General features: G+C 37.8%; 1 protein-coding gene across 1 annotated transcript in view; it reads left to right on the top strand.

The window, feature by feature from the left end:
- Window positions 1–20,917, top strand: part of FRZB (frizzled related protein) — a 33,235-nt gene extending 12,318 nt beyond the window's left edge. Inside the window, exons 3-6 of the mRNA XM_024561542.4 lie at window positions 12,203–12,268; window positions 16,218–16,422; window positions 16,791–16,854; window positions 19,990–20,917. Of these exons, the coding sequence (XP_024417310.1) occupies window positions 12,203–12,268; window positions 16,218–16,422; window positions 16,791–16,854; window positions 19,990–20,106 (452 nt within the window). The 3' untranslated portion in view covers window positions 20,107–20,917. The remainder of the gene's footprint in view (window positions 1–12,202; window positions 12,269–16,217; window positions 16,423–16,790; window positions 16,855–19,989) is intronic.
- The last annotated feature ends 1,437 nt before the right edge of the window (window positions 20,918–22,354 follow it).

Raw genomic sequence — 22,354 nt, 5'->3', positions numbered from 1 at the left:
ATTGTTTTTTCCCAAACAAATTGAGATTTTCTGATTCTTCATATGGAAAGTAATTTTTTACTTCATTCTGGACATTTTGAATATTATGTCCTAAGAATTTGGGTCTTATGTAAAGAACAAACGTTTCTGTTTTAGCAGCAGTCAATGTAGTCGGGTTTAGGCTGACTAGTCTTCTGTGAATTGTGATTTCAACATCAGTTCCGTTTCCAAAGCCTCTTCGGTGCCTTTCAGATCTATCCCATGTGTATACTGTGCAGTGGCCAGTGTGAAATCAAAGCAGCGATCTGTCCCACAGGTCAGTTTCCAAAGAGTGTAGTGTTTAGTCTGTCGTCTTAGAGATGTAGTGTAGTGTAGTCTGGTGTGTGTGAACCTTTAGTGCCAGGTTCACACACACCCGGGGAGAGCTCAGCAGGTCGTAAATGATTTAATGGGATTTTGCCCAAGCTTCTCTCTCTTTGTGTCACCCTGAGTACTTTTCAGTCTCTTGGGGGCTCCCTTTTATGGTCCTTTGGCCAGAAAGCTGAGGTTCATGCTCATCCCTCTCTGTGATACACTGCCTGTGACTGCTCCTACATCTGAGGCCAAGGGGTAGGAGCACGAAGCCATGTGGGCTTGCCCCAGTCTCTTATTGTCCAGTCAATAAGGAAGGTTCCCTACATCAGTATTTTAGCCTTTTGAGGGCCTCCCTTGCTGAGGTGTTGCTGCCACCAGTGAGAGTCCCAGGATTGCATGAAGAATATGGTACAAGGCAATGGAGTGTTAGGAGACCCCTTTCCCACTTCTTGAGTCAGATCGAGAGGGCTTCCCCGGAGCGCTCTCGGCCTCATGCCCACTTCCTGGTTATGGGTTGTGTTGAAACTTAGCTGGGAAATACCAGAGGGGTCAAAGTGATGAACCTATTACCAGTTTGATAGTACTGGTCTTCTTCCCCAATCTTACTGCTACTATTTACTTTTCAGAGTCCTTAAGTAGTGGCTTTATGCATTCTGTTTAGGTTTTATAACTATATTCAGTGGGAAAGACATGATGGAGTCTATGTACTCCATATTATAAAATAAACTTGCAAATGAAGCATGCCATATATACAGAAAGATCGCAGATCATGAAAGCACGCGGCTCAGTGACTTTGCACAAAGGCACTCTAAACACTCTTCTCTAATCAGAACACAGCTCAAGATGTAGACCCCTACCAGCACCCAGAGCCTGCCTGCGCCTCTTCCATCACGCTTCCATGCTTCTTCCTGAAGACAACTACCAGCAGGAATTCTAACAGCATGTGCTAATTCTGCCCAATCTTGAACTTTTATGAATGGCATCCTACAATATACATGTATTTTTGTGTGCATGTGCGTATGTGGCTTCCTTTGCTCTTTATTATGCTGTGTTTAACAGTACTTTTAAATTTTCATTGTATTCTATCATATGAATATATGACACTTTATTCATTCTAATGTTCCTAGATATTTGGGTTGTTTCTATGAATAATGCTGCATTTGTTTCTTTAAGAATATTATAATTACAATTGGTTATTATATAATACTTCTATTCACTTTCCTCTAGTAATTTGTACTGATTTGGGTCTGTATGTCCTGCCTGGCAGGATGGAAGCAGAAAATAATATAAGATTTATAAAATTTATAAACATTAAAAATTAAAATTAATTTACTAAGTTTGTAAATAAGTTTGAAACATTGTCATTAGGTTGGAACAGTTTTCACTGTTGATTTCCACTGACTCTTACTGGAGTGATAAGTGTTTGAGCTGAGACAATGTCTGCCAAAGGTGTCCCAACAAACATTTATCTTTTAAAATTTTACTAGCGTTGAGCAATAGCTCTATTTTAAGGATCACTCTGACTATTATATTTGGTCAAAATAAACCAAAAACTCATTTGTGTAATAGTAAATTTGGTAAATCAAAATTTCTGGCCCCGGGCATGTACGTGCTGTCAGTTTGTCCCGAATCTATGGTTAGAATAATCTAGCCCGTCAGCATGTGAAACAGGGAAGATATCGACAACACTGCAAATAACACACAAAAATAGTGCAGTATATAAGACTGCCTAGAGGTGATGTAGTGCTCTTGGGTTCAGTGTTTACTACTCTTCTGTTATAAATGTTCTCCTGTTCTCTAGTATAATGGGAGTGATGAAAAACAAACTAAAAAACAAAACCAAGCTTATTCTGCTTGTGAAAATATAGTCACATGTTCTGAGGAGAAAATATAATGTTCACAGTCAAAATTCTATAGTTTGGAGTAATGAAACAGCTGAGGTTGATTATGATAAAACAGGAAATGAGGAAGACAAAAACATTTTAACTCGCATAACCCCTCTTTCAAAAGTGTCAAGCTGTTTCTGTCTGGAATTTGGAAAAGAAATTCTTTCACTCCAGTTAATTTATCCTGTGCCTTGAAGCTTAACAATTTACTTTTTTTGGAAATAATAATTTTGTCTGTGCAGCTTCCAACTTGTGAGCGTGTATGACTGTTGTAACCCCTACCATAATAAGGAATACATCCTCTCTAGTTTCCGTAACTTGAAATACGGAGAAAAACAATTTTAGTTCTGTTCCACTGAGTCACTGGGGCTGTCAAATCAACACAGAAAATTAAAGCAGGTAATCAAATGGTGCAATGAAAAGATATAACTTTATTAAAATAATCCTGAAAAGGAATCCTCATGGTTTTCTACTTTGTGATGGCAACCAATTTATGAGCTTTTATAATTGTAAAACACAAATTTTTCCAGAGAGGAAATATAGTTGGTAAATTTCGACACTAATTATATGATCCTGACCAAGTTACATAACTGAATTGACCTCTAGGTTCCCTTGTGCTATACGGGGTGGGCAAGAGTAGGTTTCCAGTTGTGAGAACACGACCCAGACACAGAGTTTATCCTTGTATTATTATTTATTAACCATGGTATTGTCTATGCAATCAACTCTAAACTTATCCTCGCCCACCCCTGTATTTTCAAATTAGAGAAGCATTAGCAGTATCCCCTAGTGTAAGTGGGGTGCTCTCCCGGTGTTTTCACTCACCTCTTCTCAGCCCTATTTCAAATGTACTTCAGACAAACTCCTCTGAGCAGCTGGGCGGCAGGTCTGGCCCAGCCATCCCCTCTGGTGCGATGGCCTGTGCTTACCTAGCTTGGGTAGTAAGACTCATTCTCTCTTTCCTTCTCCAGACTTTTTTCCTGCCCTTTTGACTTCCTACTAATTTTGGGAAGGAATTCAGGTTGTTTTTCCTCTTTGGTATAAATGTTTACTGACTATAGAGGCTGAAATGACTTGGGAAAACATCTACCCTTTACTGGAGACAAAATTAAAACAGATGAAAAATAGCATTTTTATAATTTTATAGTGGCATATATATACATATATATAAATATGTTCATTTTTTTTTGTTTTGCAGTTATTGACACTTTTGACCAATTCTTATTCCTAAGTGAATATTCGGAGTGACTCTTGGATATTCTCCTCTCTGAGCTATCACCCACATTGCCCTGGTTCTCCTGCCGTCCCCCGGCTGTGGGCGTTCCTCAAGTTTCTGTGCTTGGCTTCTGCTCCCCACTCCTTACAATGCTTTCTTCCCATTGGAGTTCATCCAGCTACAGAGGCCAAATCATCACCCTGTGACTCTCGTTCTGATCACTCTCCCAGGTGGAGGACCCCACTTCTCTTCCATAAGCACTTCTACCTTGGTAGCCCATTGGTATTCCAAATAACACATATTTAACTAAAAAGTCATCTTTTCATTAAACATTTCCTCCTTGCAACTTCCTTTTTTGAGTGTATGGCACCATTGTTTCCCCAGGTCCCCAGCACTGAAACTTTATCCACCTTACCATTCATCAACAATTTGACCACGACCCCCTCATTCCAGGCGTCCTTTATGCCAAGGACATGGGATGAAGGTGTGAGCAGTCGATGGCGCTTCCCTTTTCTTCCACCTCTTTTCTGTGTGCTTGGGATAGAGTAGAAACGTTATATTCTAAAAGACTGTAAATGCTACTTAATTTTTTTGTCAATTGACATCTTTATAATACATCACAAAACATCATGCTTCAGATTTTACAAGTGCAAATGGGCAAATTGCATTTACTCTTTACATTTTGTATATCCTGAGTGACTCTTGGATCCAGGCATTTTGTGAAAGGCAGTTTACTTAATATTTTCCAAAGACATAAATCCTAAAGGACTGAACTAAATTTCCTTTTTCTTATTAATATAATTTTCTTTTTCTTATTAATAGTCCTCTCAATCTTAAGTAATTCCATTTTACAAAGTGTAAATAACTATGAATTGAGACCTTTATTACAATATTTGAGGTTTGTTTTCTCAGTTAAGTTGAGCAAATGTTAGTTTTGCTTTTAAAACCGTATTAAATTACCCAGGTTCACCAATCAACTTCCTTGTATTTCCACGTACTGCTCTAATCCAAAGTAAGACCTAATTTGATATTCTTTGCCCAGTGTCTATGTTTAGGGAATAAATATTATTTAAACACATAATGAACAGCTGCTAAGTTATGACACACTTCAACTTATGGAAAAAATGAAAGAAATATCTTATATGAATGTTATGTTAATGATACTTTACTGAGGTATAATTTACTTATGGTAAAATGCATTGAATTTGGACAAATGCATACATCCAGGTAACTATCATCCAGCTCAAGATAAAGCATCTTTCCATCACCCTTGAGAATTCCCTTCTGCCCAATCACACCCACATTGTGAGGCAAGCACGGTTCTGATCTTTATTACCGTAGATCAGCGATTTTCAACCAGTGTACCGCGGCCCACTGGTGGGCCCCAGGTGTTTTAAAACAGACAACACCTGACTATTTAGTCAGGGGCACTGACCTCTTTTCACTTAGATTGTCAAATAAAAAAACATGACAACAGCCAACACAACAATAGCCATCTGGTGTGAATGAATCAAAATTATACCTATTTTTGTCATCTTGGCAAAAATATATTTTTGGTGTGTTGCAGAGTTTTAGTCATTAGTTTACCTGTGCTGTGAGATGGAAAAGGTTGAATGTCGCTGCTGTAGGTCAGTGCGGTCTGTTTTCAGACACATGTAAGGGAACCATACAGTGCTTATTATGGCCGTTTTTGTTTTTGCTTAATGTTTTTCAGATTTATTTGTTTAGTTCTGTATATCACGTTATTCTTTTTTATTGTGTAATAGTACACCCTTGTGTGAGCATAATACCAATATAATTTCTAAGTTCTATCCTTTATTAGATAGTTCCCCCAAAACTAAATGTTATATAAATAAATGAAAAGTTCCTATCTCTAGGAAAAAATTCAGCAAATTTTCATTTTCAATCTTACAGATGATTCTTTTGTTAGAAAATTATTGCTTTGAATTTGCATCAGTTATCTTCAGGTCTTTTTGGTTTGCTTATATATGACTACTAATAATATTAGTAGTGAACATTCAGTTCACTGAGTGATTACTTAGTACTGTTCTCCAGCATTATAATATCATTAGAATGGTCACATGTATGGTCATTTGGGCTTATTAAACTTGACCTTCCAAATTTTGGATATGTACATGATAGTTCAAATGGACTGTCTACATCAGGACAGACATTAGCATGGTCTACCTGAATCAAAATAGCAGAATTAGGCACTATGGAGAAAATCTGATTGTTTTGCTTACTTGTGGTAGGTACCATAGTTCTGTAGGTGGCAAGGAGCCTGGAAAAATATTACTTCTCTTACTCACTAGGTAATCTTTATAAATGATGGATTAGGAATCTGAATAAATCTTGTGCATAATGAGATCTGACATTTATGGGGCATGGTGTGCCAGGCACTGTGATAAGTATTTTATGTATATTATCTCATTTAATTCTCCCAGTGACTTTACATGATGCCACTTTTTAGATATTAAAGGTCACATAAATAGTAAGGGGTGGATCCTAGACTCAAACCCAGCTGTGTCTGACAATAAAAGTCAATCCTTTTAACCATGGTGTTTTCTGGACCCTTCTGCAGTAGTATACTTAAGTAGTATATGAGGTCTGTCTGGAAAAAGTCAAGCCATTGTTAGTATAACAAGAACAGTTTGTGTGACATTGATGTAACCTGGCAGCCAAGGAGAGTGGACTGGAATGTGCATACTGGAATGATGACTTCAATGTACTAGTCAGTGGGGACAGTAAATGCCATTTAGTGAGCATGTGTACTGTGTGGCCATCACATTCAAAATGACTGAGCAAGTAGAGCAATGAATCTGCATCAGATTTTGTGTTAAGCTTGAACATTCTCCCATGGAAACTATTCAGATAATTCAGAAGGCTGCAGCTGTGGGGAACTGGTGATTGGCAGCGTCATCACATCAATCCACCTGCTCATGCATCACGTCTCATGCAGAGTTTTTTGGCAAAACTTCAAATCTCCCAGGTGACTTAGCCTCCCTACAGCCCAGATTTGGTGCCCTGTGACTTCTGGCTTTTCCCAAAACTAAAATCACCTTTGAGAGGGAAAAGATTTCAGACCATTGATGAGATTCAGGAAAATATGACAGGGTAGCTGATGGTGATTGGGAGGATTGTGTGAGGTCCCAGGGTGCCTACTTTAAAAGGATCTGGGGCGTCCATTGTCCTATGTACGATATTTCTTGTATCTTGTATCTTCTTCAATGATTGTCATTATTTTTCATATTACATGGCTGGATACCTCCTGGACAGACCTCGTATATTTACTTTGTAGTATGGGTAGATCCACTTGGTTTCTATTTCTGCAGGAGATGCATTGTTGTTCATTAAAATTTCTTTTGTCATTGAGATCAGAACACTAGGGTTCTATGTTTTATTTTATGCCCTAGAAATGAAATCTTCTATATTTCAATAAAGTGTTCATTTCATTATTTGCCATTTTGGTAAGAGGGAAGGTGATCTTAGGGGTGAAATCTAGGCATATTTTATAATCTCTGTTTCTAGAAAAGTAGTGGAACTGAGCTTCTGGAAGGCCAAATGTGGTATTGCCCACATTCCGTTAAGAGCTTTCGGGACGAATTCCATGATGGCAGTCATTTCTGTTGCCATTTTGTTGATGTTGATTATAAAGTAGATCATCCATCTATGTGTTGACTTTGCTTCATGAACCTGTTTGTTCAACTCAGCCTCCATGTCCATGGGCACATTCTGGACTTTGCCATCTAGCAGTAGTGCCAGCATTCCAATATGCATTTCAAGTACCCCACTCTCTGCCTGCCATTTCTTTTCATTCCAGCAGTTTTGCTCAAAATCTTTGAGACTGCCTACTTACCTGTTTAGCACTAAGTTCCTTGTCTGCCTGAGGTTTCATGGTGTACTGTAATAATCATTCTCCTGGAAATACCGCAGTTCCCTTTTCTTTTCTTTCTTTTTTTTTTTTTTTGCCATATTCACCTGGCAAAGTCCCAGCTCTAGTTGCCAGAGAAAATAACTCAATTGGGGTGACTGGTTTTACTTTAAGTTCAAGATAAAATTAAAACACACAATTAATACTCCCTATCAATCCTACCTTTATTCTCTAAAAAACTTTGTCTTTCTACTTAATAAAGTAACTTTTTTTATATCTTTCTTCTCTCTTACACTTCCATACCTGGTCTTTTCTTGGCCCTTCATTCCTCACAGCTGATGAAATCTTCAGAAGAAATCTTCTCATCATCCCACTAACAGATGTACGAGCTTGTCAGTATCTGGTCCCTTCTCTCCTTTCTTTTCATGTAGAGTGGGTGAAGTGTCCTTCTGACTTTCAAAGTCCTTGCCTCCCCTTTTTTCAGAGTCCTCTCCTCTCCTTGCTGATTGAATTTGATGACACTTTTCTCTTAACTCAGTTGAGCTTGGAGAGTCTTTGGACACACAGGACCGCTTTCCTTTTCTCTTGGAACACCCTCTTCTTTCAGTTTTTTCACTCTCTGTCACTGGATGCTCCTCAGTCTCCTTTGCGAACTTCTTTGCTACCTTACATATTAAGGTATTGTTCCTGCCTAGATAATTACAACTCATCTTTCAGGTTTAAAGCTTAAGTGTTATTTCCTCAGAAGACTTTGAAAACCAGCCTAGTTTAGATCATCAAGTTACATATTCTGTTTGCACATTGTACTTTTCTTTCATAGCATTCATCACATATGAAAATAAGTGATTTTAGATGTAATTATTTGTTTAACATCTTATCCTGCATTGTCTGCCCATCAGGTTTCTTACAGGCCTAGCACAGAGCTTGGCATATGGCAGATGCTCCACAAATACCTGTAGAATGAATTAATATGTAAGTGCCTCCACCAGTGCTAGTTCTTTTTTCCTTTCCCTTTTTATATTTAGAGACACATGGACATCCCCGGGTTGTAGCATCAGAAGAGACTATCTCCGTAGGAGAAAGACAAGTTCATGGTGTGATGGAAATTGACATATATTTAAAATTACTTAAGGGCATGCTGTGGACATCTCTTACAGGTGGTTAAAAATATAGATCTGGATCTCAGTAAAGAAGTCATAGTTAAGGATAGAGAGTTTTGAACATGACAAATTTATTTTTACATCTATTTTAAAATCTGTGGTCTGCTCCATTGTGTCTTAAAATGGAGGCAAAGAGGACAAGGGGGCTTCTATGGTCAAATGTCAGGTATTTAAAACATATAGTGAGTATATTTGGTACAAATTAAAATTATTTAAATTCTGATCAGAGTAGAAAGAGTCAGACTTAAGAGAATTACAGTGGGAATTATAACATAAATAGAATTGTATTTTCTTCTCCCCTCACCCCCTACTTTTGGCCAATAAATCCTGAGCACAGATCTAAGGTCTTTTCCTTAAAAAGCAGGAAAGTATCGATTCATAGGTAGTAGTATTCTGAAGTCATGGTACAAAAAAGGTTATAGGAGTTTTGAAATCTCACTAAGTTAGTTATAGTCTTACAGCTCTGGATGACACCCAAGAGAAGTCAGTTGCAAACAAAGGTCAGGGTTAGTTTGAAAGTCATGTCACACTTCAGCTTGAATTCAGACAAGGTTGTATTAAATAGTGAAGGTCCAGTGAGAATCAAATTTTATTATTGTTTTGGGTACTTAAAATTCTTTAGAGCTTGTAAACCCATATAACCCTTTAAAATAATATTATCTTTATGTGTTTCCAATAAATGAGCTGATTTTTATGAGCAGAAAGCTAAATAAAGGATGTGACCACTCTCCTCTCAGGCATCTCCCCTGCAGTGCAGACCCAGGTCTGGGGAGCGCTGGGCATGTTAGTTTTGCAAACCCATATTTGTGCTGGGGTGATAAGCCCATTCTTGTGGTAGGGTGATAAACAGTCTTCAATTTCATTAGCAGAGAAGCAGGAGATCACTTATTTCAGGGGAGTGTGCGAAAGGGTGTGAGGGAGAGCTGCTGAAGACAGTTTCCTGGTATGGCCCATGGGTGCCTGTCGGGTATAGAAGGGCACACTGTTCCACAATTCGAGCGTTCTAGTTAATCCTAGACTCCGAGGCGAATGAGTTGCTAATATTAAAACCTTCCCCACGTTTAAAGATCTCTTTGTCACTTCTTATTTTGTTGCTGCCAGCTCCTATTTCATATTTTCTCCTTAGATAAAAACACGAAGGCAATTTCTTTACAAGCTTTTCTTCTCAACAGTGAAATGCAAGTAAATCAATACATTTTATTTTGCCACTATAAAATTTAAAAGCTGGAGAGGAAGACTATTACCAAAGTTATTGGTGTATTAAAGTAGAAATGAGGATAATACTGGTGGCCCAATAAAAATCTCAGGAAATCAACTGTTGGTAGGAAAAAAAAAAGAAGCTGATACAATCTGATTTAGAATTTCAGGTACAAAAAGTGTAATAAATAATATATGCAGTGTATCCCTCCATGATTCTCAGCAATTTCCCAGTTCCTGGGCTCTTGGGGAATATCAGTGCATGTGAGTAAGCCTTAGAAGAAGGACAATCCTTGGATCCATTGGTCTGGGGCACACTTTTCATGAATGTGTTTGGGTTAGGTAGCATAAATGAGTGAAAGGAAGTTCTTCCATATTTGAACCTTAGTCATAAAATTCCACTCCTCCTTATTACCCTGTTATTTCATTGAGCTACTAGTTACTTCAACTAGACATATCATTGCTTCCACCAAGAGCGACAGATTGGAGCATGGAAGGAGCCACATCTATGTTACGGCATTGCCACTTCCGAGGCCAGCAGAAGTGCACTGAGGATGAACAAAATTTTGCCCCAAGAATATAATTGCTTAGTTCATTAGCTCTTAGGAAATGGTCTGGCTATGTGTATGGAGTTGTGTATATATAGTTATGTAAATACTTACTTAAAATCTTCCTGAATCACTTTATGATAAAATTTTTGAAAAATCTCTGCTTGGGAAGTTTTATGTGATCCATTTGTTTATGCTTTATGCAAAGTTTTATGATAATGACATCACATTAGACTCAATCCAGTGATGGTATATCTTTTGCCAAGAGCAAAATTATTATTAAAGCATGTGCACATTTCTGAAGAATTACAAATACATAGTAACTGATCTACATGCATTATTTTTGAGAAATAGATATCTGTTTTTAAATGGCAGAAAAGCACAAGCCCTTCTCCATGGATGTGTGAGGATTTGTAAATCTTCAGAAATAACCTTATCTCAAGAATATCTCCCTTTAAAAATGTGGAATGTTTCTGTACAAAATAAAACTGTACCGTAGAACTAGGTAACTTTCCATTTTCTTTTAAATAGGAATACAACTATATTGCTAATAAGAAAGTTATTATTGGAGGAATCTTCTTTAAAATAGCAACCAGCTCGGATATTACCCATTATTTATTGGCTTGAAATATTTATTCTGCAGAAATTGTGTGTGAAAATTATTTACAGGACGGGGGAAATGCTATATGTAGCAATGAGAAGTTTCTCACCTCCCACCTGGGCGAGAACAGCAGCTGTTGCTGCCATCGCTTTGTAGAGCAGCGCCCATCCCGAGTGGAGGCGCTTATTTCTAGAACTGTAAAGCTGATAGTAAGGGTGCTGTTCTCCTTGGAGCCGCCACTTTAAAGCAGGTTGTCTGTAACTTTGACTGAAGTTAAAATTTATTTTGATTTGAAAACATAGTATCATGTGGTCAACAAACGTTTCTGCCTTTTATTGGTTTCTATGCTAATAGAAAACACATTTTAAACAAAATATTTTTGTTGGCTTTCTTTCTGTGATTCATGTGTTCTTTTTTCCTTTTTTCTGTCTCAAAGTAGAAGAAACCTATACCATTTTCATTTTTAATAAAGTTTTCCCAGGGACACTATTTTAAAGAAATCTTTACACAAACTGAAATGTTTTCTAAGATAATTGTATTTTATTTCCTGTCTCACATGGTCTTTAATGACTAGCAACCTACCATGGTCATGATGCAAATGTGACATAATTTTTTAGCTAAGTGTTCTATAAATAACATAGCAATCCACTTTCCAGGATGTTAGTGATTTGCCGTACATATAAAACATTTCAAGATAATTAGAACTTCTATGACATATACCTGTATTACATGTAAATGTGTTCTGGTCACTACTCACCAGATATTTAGAAAACATGAAGTTTCTCATTTCAAAATATGCATATAGTAATTCACTTCACTAAACATAAAAATACCACTGAATTAAATAGCAGTTTTTCAGCCTATGAAGGGGTTCATGGCCTCTCTTCTCAAAAACTTCACTGAGTTCACTAGGTTGTGATAGTACCTACTCTCCTCACTGCTTTGCTTTTAGATCCGGGAACTAATATTTGGAGGAATGCTGTGTAATACGTAAAGTGTGTATGAATGCAGGTGGTACTCTGAGGGTACACCAGTTACCTGAGCGTAAGTAGACATTTGCATGTCTGCAGGCATTACTTCTACTTCCATAAGCACTGAAGCATCCTCTTTCAGGATTCAGGGGTCATGCTCTCCTCATGGTGGTGAAGGGTGTTTCCTCAGGATTTGGGTGGTTTTTTAGAAAGTAGGAACTTATGAGCCTACTGATATTGAGAAAAGTCTATATAGGATGAATAAATATGACTGTAATTCTAGAGAAACAGATCTTCCACATAGAGTCAGCAACAACCTTCTCAACACCAAATTGGACTTAATCAACCAAAAAGTATGAATAAATAAATGAAAGAGAGTATTTAAATTTTGTTTATATATAAAATGTTATATTTTTCAGAACGCTGTAAATGTAAGCCTATTAGAGCTACACAGAAGACCTATTTCCGAAACAATTACAACTATGGTAAGCACAAGTTCATGGCTGACCTATAAAGTGCTGTGTTAAGAAAGGTGTGTGTGTGTGTGTGTGTGTGTGTAAGTAAGTTAGTAGAGCAGTTCAAGAATAAGACTTAAAGACAAATAAACACCCTGGCTGGTGTGGCTCAGTGGATTGAGCACGGATCTGTGAACCAAAGGGTCACCCGTTAGATTCCCAGTCAGGGCACATGCCTGGGTTTTGGGCCAGGTCCCCAGTAGGGGGTGTGTGTGAGAGGCAACCACACATTGATGTTTCTTTTCCTCTCTTTCTCCCTCCCTTCCCCTTTCTCTAAAAATAAATAAATAAAACCTTAAAAACCAAAACAAATAAACAAGGACAACTTTCAAGAGCATACCTGTTCCAAATAATTAAAATGTCGGATATGCACAAAATTCTTAACACTGATTTTGAAGCATATCAGACAGCAGTGCTGGCTGTCATAGAACCATGTAGTTAAGCACACAGAGATACATTTAAACTAGGTGGGAGGGCCCGCCCCGCCCCCTCCCGAGGGCCTGATCTGGGCATGAGTAGTGCTTCAAGTTCAGCTTCACCCTGGTAAACGGAGGAGCGTTTGATGCATAAGGGATGGTTAATAGGGTTAAAGTTGGTTTCCTCAATCACTATCTCATGGAAAAGATTGACAGAGTTGGAAATATTAACACTTATTAAAGTTGTTAATATTCAGTTAAAGAAACGTTTTGTTATCCAGCTTGGCCTAGAAATGTGATATTCTGATAAAATATTAATTAAAGAGCTATCAGTTCAAATGTTGCCGACAAACTTAACCGAAGGAGCCACGGCCTGCTGTGTCTGTGCCAGGTACTGTGCGAGGGGGTTCCATACATAATATACTTTCTCAACTGGCCCAGAAGATGGAATCTTATTCTTATTTTATTAGGGATTATTAAACTGAAGTGACCCTTTCTTTGATTGTTCAGCATGTACTTTTGGGTACTGATATGCTTCAGAGTCACAAATTTCAATTACCCATTATTTAGAAGAGTTAATTAATAGTTTTCCAGTTGATAGAATGAGGGACAAGTTGATATTTGCCATATTCCATCTGCATTTTATTGTCAGTTTTTCCTAGTATCTATGAGACTAATAAAGTTATGTTGATATTGTTGATGCTGAGTCAATGAAAAAATATGGCAATTAAATAGATTTTTGAAGGGAACTTTATTATTAAAATAAAAGCTTGGCTGTTGAATTTATGTCCCCTATTTTAGAGGCTCTAGGAGATACACAGAAGATTTATTTCTACTTTTATACTTCTGGGAATTGGAAGGAGGTAAATGAGTAAAACCCAGTAAGAATGATCTTTGATGTTTTTGAAAATACTGTTCATTAAAAGGTATAAAGTAGAAAATTCTCAAAGTAGATACATGTCTTTAAAATAAATGCAAATAGTTTCCCAAGTGTTTATTCAATGGCTTCTTTTTTTTTTTTTTTGCTTACTATTCATCTTAAAAGGAATCTAGTTTCTCTTAGCCAATGGTAGACATACTTTCCAAGGTCGAAAGGTCAGATATGAAAAATCACAGGAAGAGGGAGGTTTTAGTTTTTAGAAGACCAAAAAATGATATATGACCTTTTAAGTGCAATTATACTAAAAACAAAGTCATAATAAAAATTTTGTATCAGGGAAATTTAGTTGAGTTTTATTTTACTTAATTTTTACTTTATCCAAATTTTCTAGTGCTGCAGTGGTTGGTGCTGTTATTTTTGTTAAAAGTCAAAATACTCATGGTTACAAGTCATGGAAAGAGATTATCTTCAACCAGGTAGCTAAATAAATGTTATCACATAAAATGGAATATAGATCACAATTAATGGAAAGAAGAAAATTTCTTTCTCGCAGCCAAACAATAATAACCAGGTTTCTTCCAGTTAAGTGTTTTTACTTGTCCGGGGCTTACTTAGAGGTTCTTTGGGGAAGACAGGCAGTCCAATGATTAAATAGAAGAAAAAAACTCTGAAAAAAATTTTAAATTCCAAAATATGTTGATTTTTATCTTTCTTAAATATCTACATGTCTATTGCAAAAACAAAGTGGTGGTGAGAGCAACTGATAATTCAGACAAAACCTCTACTTCATTCAGAATTAATTCAGGCGAAACCTCTTGAGCTTTAACAAAATTACTTGAATAATAAAGTAAGTCTTGTGGAGAGATATTTATTTTGGAGCGGGTACATGTGCTAAAAATTTCTAATGAAAATAGTAGCCATACTGGGTAAATAAATCATTAGTTTGAGAACGTTTGCACAGTTCACTAATCTCTAATAGTTGATGGATGCTATGAAGCACATTCACATAAACCAGGACACAAAAAAATGTCTGCTAGCTGGGGTTGTGAATTTATCATCTGATTCTCCCAAATGACATTTCAAAAATGGAAATCTTATCTTTTGATAGAAAACAGAATAGAGAGAACACTGATAGAAAGGGATTCCTTTGCTCACCAATGAGACCAAGCAGGGACAGCTGGGCAGTTGTATTTTGTTTGCTCTACGTTCTCATATTTGAGACACCTAATGTTCTGAAAATCAAAATACCTGTGAGGCAAAAATGAGGCTTTCATTTTAAAGTTTTTAGAATTAGTAACTTAATTTCTATTGTATTGGGTTATGCTGGTGGAATGTTATTAAACAAGTTTCTGCATGGACTTGGGGCATTGGTGGGGCTTATTAGCTGGCTTTGTATTTTCCTGGATTACTTTTTTCCATTCTTTTAGAGTCCAAAATGCCTAAAATATGTGGGAAGGGACTCAAAGGAAGGTGGTTTGCTGATATACGCCTAAGGGCTTTCAAAAAGTAGATTCATTTGGGTATGTTGTGTTTCTCTCTGGATAACATCCATGGGTGCCTACCTGGAACAGTGAGGGTGCCTGGGAACAAGCCATTGGTTTCTTACAAATTGACATTTTTTTTTTACTTCATAGGCTTTTTCAAGCTCCCCCTTAAAAAAAAAAAGCTTATATACCAGAAGTAGGAATCTAAGGAATCAGGCCCCTCCAAAGAAGAGAAATACAGAAAAGAAGTAGAACTGTACTTGCTAAATTATGAGTTAAAAACTTCAACTTTGTAACTGAATTGATTATTTTTAAAGCCATTTGTCTTTATATCGAGAAGCGAAGCCAACACTTGTGAGATCACCTGGGTGTCGGTACGTCTGCTGAGAGAGGCCAAGTAGTGCAACTGACGTGTCAGACTGTTGCGTAGCAAGTGAGGGGAGGGAAGGCTGGTGTCTGACTTCAAAGCAGATGGAAGAAACAAGGTCTAGTGGCGACTGTTTTTGCTCAAAAAGAAAATGTAGAATACCCACAGGAGAGTACAAAAGAAAATCTGTACTGAAACCAGGGAGAAAAGAGCTGATGTCTAAACAGTGAGCTAAAATGAGGAAGGTGGGAAGATCGCAGAAGCAGTTTAGAAACAGTAGAACAGGATGAGTTTATAACACTAAAGAAACCGCCAACTCTTTAGAAAATGTGTTCATAGACCTGATAAGAAAACAAAGCAAAGTGACGTACTAGATCTTTACATATAGTGAAATCTGTAAGGTGTATATTCCTGGTGGCAGCAATGGGCACTGCAGACACACATACGCACACAGCGAAAGTGAAAGTTTGGAGGAAAACTACATCAGATTCACCCAACCTTCGATTATCTAAATGAATTTCTCTCAGTGGAATACATACACACATATGTGCACATGTAAACACACGTGTAGCCCAATGGAAGAAGGGCTGAACGTTAAGGGGACAGTGTGTCACTCATTACCATCTTGGACAAAAATATTTGGCAGACTTTTCCTCTCCACTTGAGATTCATCAAGTGGAGAATTGACTAGCAAGAAGCCTACTTTTCTGCTATGAGTGTGGCACCTATTTTGAATCGCATTGCCGTATCAGCTTTCTTCTCTTTTATCCAGTCATTCGGGCTAAAATTAGAGAGGTGAAGACCAAGTGCCATGATGTGACTGCAGTTGTCGAGGTGAAGGAGATTCTAAAGTCCTCTCTCGTAAACATTCCAAGGGACACCGTTAACCTTTATACCAGCTCTGGCTGCCTGTGTCCTCCACTGAATGTTAATGAGGAGTATATCATCATGGGCTATGAAGACGAGGAACGCTCCAGGTAGTTCACTCCTTAGGGGTTCAGAATAATTTCCATGTCTATCCTGTTCTTATGGCACTTCTCTAGAGATCTTCCTCTGCGGCTCTTATCTTGGGGTCTGGTTACCGTCTAGGCGACCCTCAGTTGCATGTATTGGATAGAAAGTACATGCGTACAACTTGCGGATGTGCATTTTTCTGAGGGGAGGGGTCTCAACTTCATTTGTTCTTAAAGGGGTCCATGACTCCCAAATAGTTAAGAAATAGTGTTCTAAAAGTTGGTCATTCTATTCTAGAATAAACAGGTAAGTCTTCTTTGCAATGATTCCTTGTATTTTTCAGTAATATGTTTTAATTTTTCAAAAATGCTTGCTTCTTAAAAAAATGCAGATTACTGTTGGTGGAAGGTTCTATTGCTGAAAAATGGAAGGATCGCCTTGGTAAAAAAGTTAAGGTAAGCCTTTGTTTTTGTGTTTAAAGTGACATGTAGAAAATAAAAGTAGAAAACCAGTTATTTGTCATTTAAATAAAATAGCTGCCCTCAACTACATGAGAAGTATTAAAACCTGAGATATATATATATATATATACATGCGCATATTTAAAATTCCAAGGACTGAGTTTGTTTTTAACATTGATTTCATTTAAGAAGTATTCTGTATGTGTGTTAGAGATCTATCATATAGTTGCCTAACTTCTCACAATGAGAATTCTAATTGTAGTTATTAGCCCAGTCTTGGTAGGGTGACTACACCTTATCCTTAGAGCTTCCAGCTGACTGCCAGTTTTTAGGGTATTGCTTCCATCCTCATATTCACCTGGAGGTCACAAGATAGCCACGCCACCTCCAGCATCACACCTACACTTTAGGGAGAAAGAAAGGAGAGATAAAAAAGAGTTCCCAGCTGCCCCGTCTAACAACTTTTACTTATGACTTGGTCTCATGTCCATCCCGAACGGTAAGAGAGGCTGGAAATACAGTTGTTAGCTGGGCATATTGCTGCCTTGGACAAATTGCAGCTCTGTGAGTCACAGAAGAAAAGAAAAAAGAATGAGTAGGAAATGACCAATACTGTCCCGATGCATAGACATCAATTCCTATGTACAAGGTGCAGTCACGGCCATCTGGTCATCTGTATATAAGCTCCTTAGAGCAGTGTTTTATTTTTAAGCCAATGACTCTTAGATTCTGGAAGTGATGCACTTTTTTAAAAAATCACTGCAAATTACCTTTTTAATAGAAGACTCTATTTCTTCTTACTATACTAAACAAATCAGTTTCAAAGAAAGGAATTGGGGTGCATATGCATAGAATCGAAAAGGGTGTGTGTGTGTCGTGGGCGGGGAGGGAGGAGGGGAGAGTGGAAGTTGAAGCAGACAGAATACATCCTCTTCCTTCTGTGAGTTTGAAGGGTTGGGAAACATCCCCTCGGCCGTTTATCCTAGGTGTAGAGGGCGTTATTTTGCAGGGAGAAACCTCTCTCCAGTTAGCTCTTCACCAGTCGCCACCCAGGATACTTGTCAAAAGTGAGATGTATTTAAAGTTAGGCCTGTGAGAGTTCTGTATTTGGATCTCTTTTCAATTAGTTTGGTGTTTATTAAAAAGTAGCTCTTCTTCAGAATTTGGATTTCTTACTGTCCTTTTAATTTGGTTTTCTGCTTGCTAATGCAGAACAGGAATGTGTCCTAAATTCCTGTACCAGTCGGAAGAGCTTTTAACATCCCTGCTGCAAAGCATGTAACAAGGCTTCTTTTTCGTTACCAAGACAATTATTATCATTATCACCCAGAACACATGGCTTGTCTCCCTTCTTTCTTAGGAAGGCAAACATATTTTCTATTGCTTTCTGTAAGGGACTCACACAGTTATTACTGTTGTGCAGTTATTTATATTCTTAGTTTAGATTTAAACGTGCTAAAAGAAGAATTAAACCCGTAACTTGAACAATTTTCAATTCATATGCAGATGCTTAGGACTAAAGATGGGGGGGAATCACTTTTGATTAGAATTATTGAGATCTTTAGTTTTCCAGACGATTTGAAGATGGAAAATATAGTTTTATGGAGGACTTTATTTTTTAAATGAATTGTTCTTTAAACTGATTTTTGGTTTTTTTGCTTTCAGTGGATGGATCAAGAATGAAATAAAAGCATTTTTATGGTTTTGCCATGCAAATGGTTGTTTATTTAGGTCTCTGTTATAGTAGGTTGTTCAAATTGAGGTACCTGGCCTGCCTTGGAGAGTTGGAAATAAGACTTTTTTAAATAGGAAAAACAATAAGATTTGTGGAGTAAAGCATGCTAAAATGAAGATACTTTTGGTAATTGAAAAATACTAATTTTTTATGTACTAAGTACTTTATTCATTTTTCATCAATCTTCAGAACAGTCTTATAAGCAGATTCTCTTACTAATTTCAATGTGTTGATGATGAAAACGATGTGTAGTACTGATGGAATTAGAATTTGAACTGGGGCAATCTGATGTTAATTCCATGCTGCTCGCAATGCGGTCCTTGGACCAGCAACATCACACCACCTGGGAGTCTGTTAGATCTGACTCTTGGGCCCCATTCCAGTCCCACTGGGTGAGAGTCTGCAATTTAACAGGATCTACGGGTCATTTCTATATTCATTGAAATTTGAGAAGTACTGCTATAGTCTTTCTTCTGATTCACTACTTATAATATCCAGAATGTAACTCCCTTTTAATTCATTATATCATGTGTAAACATTATTGGCATTGTTTATATGAAATATTAGTAAACTTGATTGTGGTTATTAAAAACATTGGTAATGTCTGCTTTGTAAAACTTAGAAGGAGGGCAGAAATGTGTCTGTTCTGTTCATTGCCCTTGGTAGATACTACTTAGGAAACTATTTTTAAGACAACCTATTACTACCCCAAATTTTCATTTTTGTGTTATTGCTCAAATCACATAGATTTAAAAAAGCTATGTTCTGGCCCTGGCTGGTGTGGCTCAGTGGATTGAGCTCAGGCCTGTGAACCAAAGGTCACCAGTTAGATTCCCAGTCAGGGCACATGCCTGGGTTGTGAGGCCAGGTCCCCAGTAGGGGGCATGCGAGAGGCAACCACACATTGATGTTTCTCTCCCTCTCTTTCTCCTCCCCTTCCCCTCTCTCTAAAAATAAGTAAGTAAATTTTTTTTAAAAAAGGCTATGTTATTACATGTTATAAGAGAGGAAGATGAAAAGTAGCTCTTCCTTCAAACTGCACGTTTTCCATTTGTTGGCCACCTGTGAAGTGCCAGACTTGTGTTTGTTTGTTATCCCAGGAAATACTCTCAGGTAATGATAGATATTTGTGTCACCATGCAAATTTTAAGCTTAAGGTTTGATATGAAAGTATTGTTGATATAGGTGCCCAATTTTGTGCTTTTAAAAATTTGACAATTATGTTCCTATAGCATCGATTTCATCAGTGCCCTGGGATCCGGAGTTTATACTTTTGGAATGTAGTAGAATGCCTTTGAGATCTGACTTGGCAGTCTCACTCTGTTGTTAGAATAATAGAAATGATGACCCTGGTGATATGTGCATGTGACCATTTCCTGTTTTAAATTTCACAGCGCTGGGACATGAAACTACGTCACCTTGGACTGAATAAAAGTGATTCTAGCCATAGTGATTCCACGCAGAGTCAGAAATCTGGCAGGAACTCTAACCCCCGGCAGGCACGCAACTAAACCCTGAGATGCAGCAGGAACATGAGTGGACTTCCTGTTAAGACTTGCATTGCTGGGCTAGCAAAGGAGAATTGCACTATTGCACGTCATATTCTGTTTCTTACCACAAAACTCACGTGGTAACTGATACTGTTTCTATTTTCTCTTTTGTGTTCTGCTTTCCTCTTTCCTCCCCCACCCCGTTTTCTTGTGGTCTGGGTGCAGATCCTTAAATATATTATATGTATTCTGTTTCACTAATCATGGGAAAACTGTTCTTTGCAATAATAATAAATTAAACATGTTGATACCAGGGCTTCTTTGCTGGAGTAAATGTTAATTGACTGCTGTGCATTCAGGTTGGGAATGCAATATTGGATAACGAGAGAGAAAGCTAAATAAGCTGTACCATATTCTCGGCTGATCTAATTACAGCCTCATTTTCACATGCCTTTTGGGCATTCTCCTCACGCTCAGAAAGTCCTACATGTTTATAAAGGTAGAATAGCAGTTTGAAATCAAATGCCACATAGGCAAAGCAATCAAGCACCAGGAAGCATTTATGAGCAAAAGACACACAAGATGAATGCTTTGCAAGATTGGCAGGAAGCAAAATAAATAGTGTGAGGCGTAAGGGAAAGAACATTTTGCCTGATTGAGAAGCACAACTGAAACCAGTAGCTGTTGGGGTGTTAATAGCGGCATTTGTCTTTTGGCAATATCTTTGATTTGTTTATGAATACATATATTAGTCAGCATTAGGGCAGTAAATCACAACTAGACAGCTGCTGCTATGCGCATAGCTCTGATTAATTTTAAATAAACCCGTTGGCACGAGCCTTTTTTCTCTTTGTTTACAAATGACTTGCTGCATTGACCAAGAAAAGAAAGTAGTATGTATGTACACCCTGGTGTTATTTTAAAAGGTACATAGCTCTATAAAAGCTGCAGTTCGCAGGATGGTAAAATGTGCATGGTTTGCGTGTGTGTGTCTGTATTCGTGTGTGTGTGCACTCACACTCAGCCTATGCAGTGGCCTGTCCATTATCATTTGGATTTGTGCTGTTTAATGCTCTGTAAAATACATCTAATAAAAGGGATTATGGTTGTCGGGAGAGAGGCTACTCTGACTTTCGAACCAAATGCACCTTCTCATCGCCCCAGTGCGATCCCTGAGGAACATGGGGAACAAATGATGCTTCTCCCTCCTTCAGTGGGATTCCTTAGAGCCTGTGCTAATCACCAGAAAGTCTCATTCTCTTCCATTTTTATGTTTGATATTAGTAGAACCAAATTTCTAAGCAATCATATGCTGAAAATAAAAGACTTATCAAGCAAAATTGTGCTGTTTTCTTTTACAAGGACAATCATGCAAGAATGAAATTTATTCCCGAACATGTTTGCTAACATGGTAAATAATAATTCATTTAAATTCTGTTTTGGAAGTAAGAGAATACCCTTGCCTTCTGAGTGAGCCCAACCCCCAACAATTTCCTTAATCTTAGAAAAAAGAGTTCCCACGTTTGCCTACAGGATGAGGACAGTGTGTTTTGTGCTCCCCAGCAGTTGCTTTCAGATAACCTGCCCTCTGCCCTTTGGCCTTTATCCTCAGATGGCTAAGGCAGGGGCATCTCTTTCTAGATGCTGTTGTTGCCTTGAAAGGTGAGCTTGAGAAGGTAGTGAAGTGCCACATGGAAGTACTAACTGTACCCCAGGATCTCTCGTCAGGAGATTTATGGCCAACTTGAGCTTCAAGGACCAAGGACTGGGAAGTGGTGCTTCTACATCATCCTGTTTTTCTCCAGAAAGTGTTAACTCCAGAAAGAAGGGCAAAAATTGACTGCAGGAGACCGAAAGGAATTGGTTTCTCAAATCCACAAAATGTCATCAACTCTCTTCCAAAGCATAGTATGGTGAATTTTATGTGATTAAGTATTTTGATGTACAATGAAAACCACAGATGTTTCCAGCCCCTGTAGTTTCTTTTTGGGGGGGGCTGGGGATGGGGGGAAAGGATATAATTTTTGCATAGAGATTTGGCACAATTTGTGCTTAATATATGTATAGTTAGCATATTTATAAGCAAAAGAGGACCAGATCCTTAGATTTAGTAGTGGGCTTTTTTGTCTGTTTATCTTTGCCACCTCCATCTTAATGATATATATACAGGCAGTGCTTCATTTTGCTCATCCACATGAGACTGTCAGTTATTTTAAAGCCTATAAGGTCCATCAAATTAAATCAAATAAAGTTCATTTGATTTTACAAT

This window comes from Desmodus rotundus, chromosome 2, assembly GCF_022682495.2.
Source record: "Desmodus rotundus isolate HL8 chromosome 2, HLdesRot8A.1, whole genome shotgun sequence".
Classification (NCBI taxonomy): Eukaryota; Metazoa; Chordata; class Mammalia; order Chiroptera; family Phyllostomidae; genus Desmodus; species Desmodus rotundus.
Note: the sequence above shows the minus strand (reverse complement) of the source record. Positions and strands in the feature narration are given on the sequence as shown.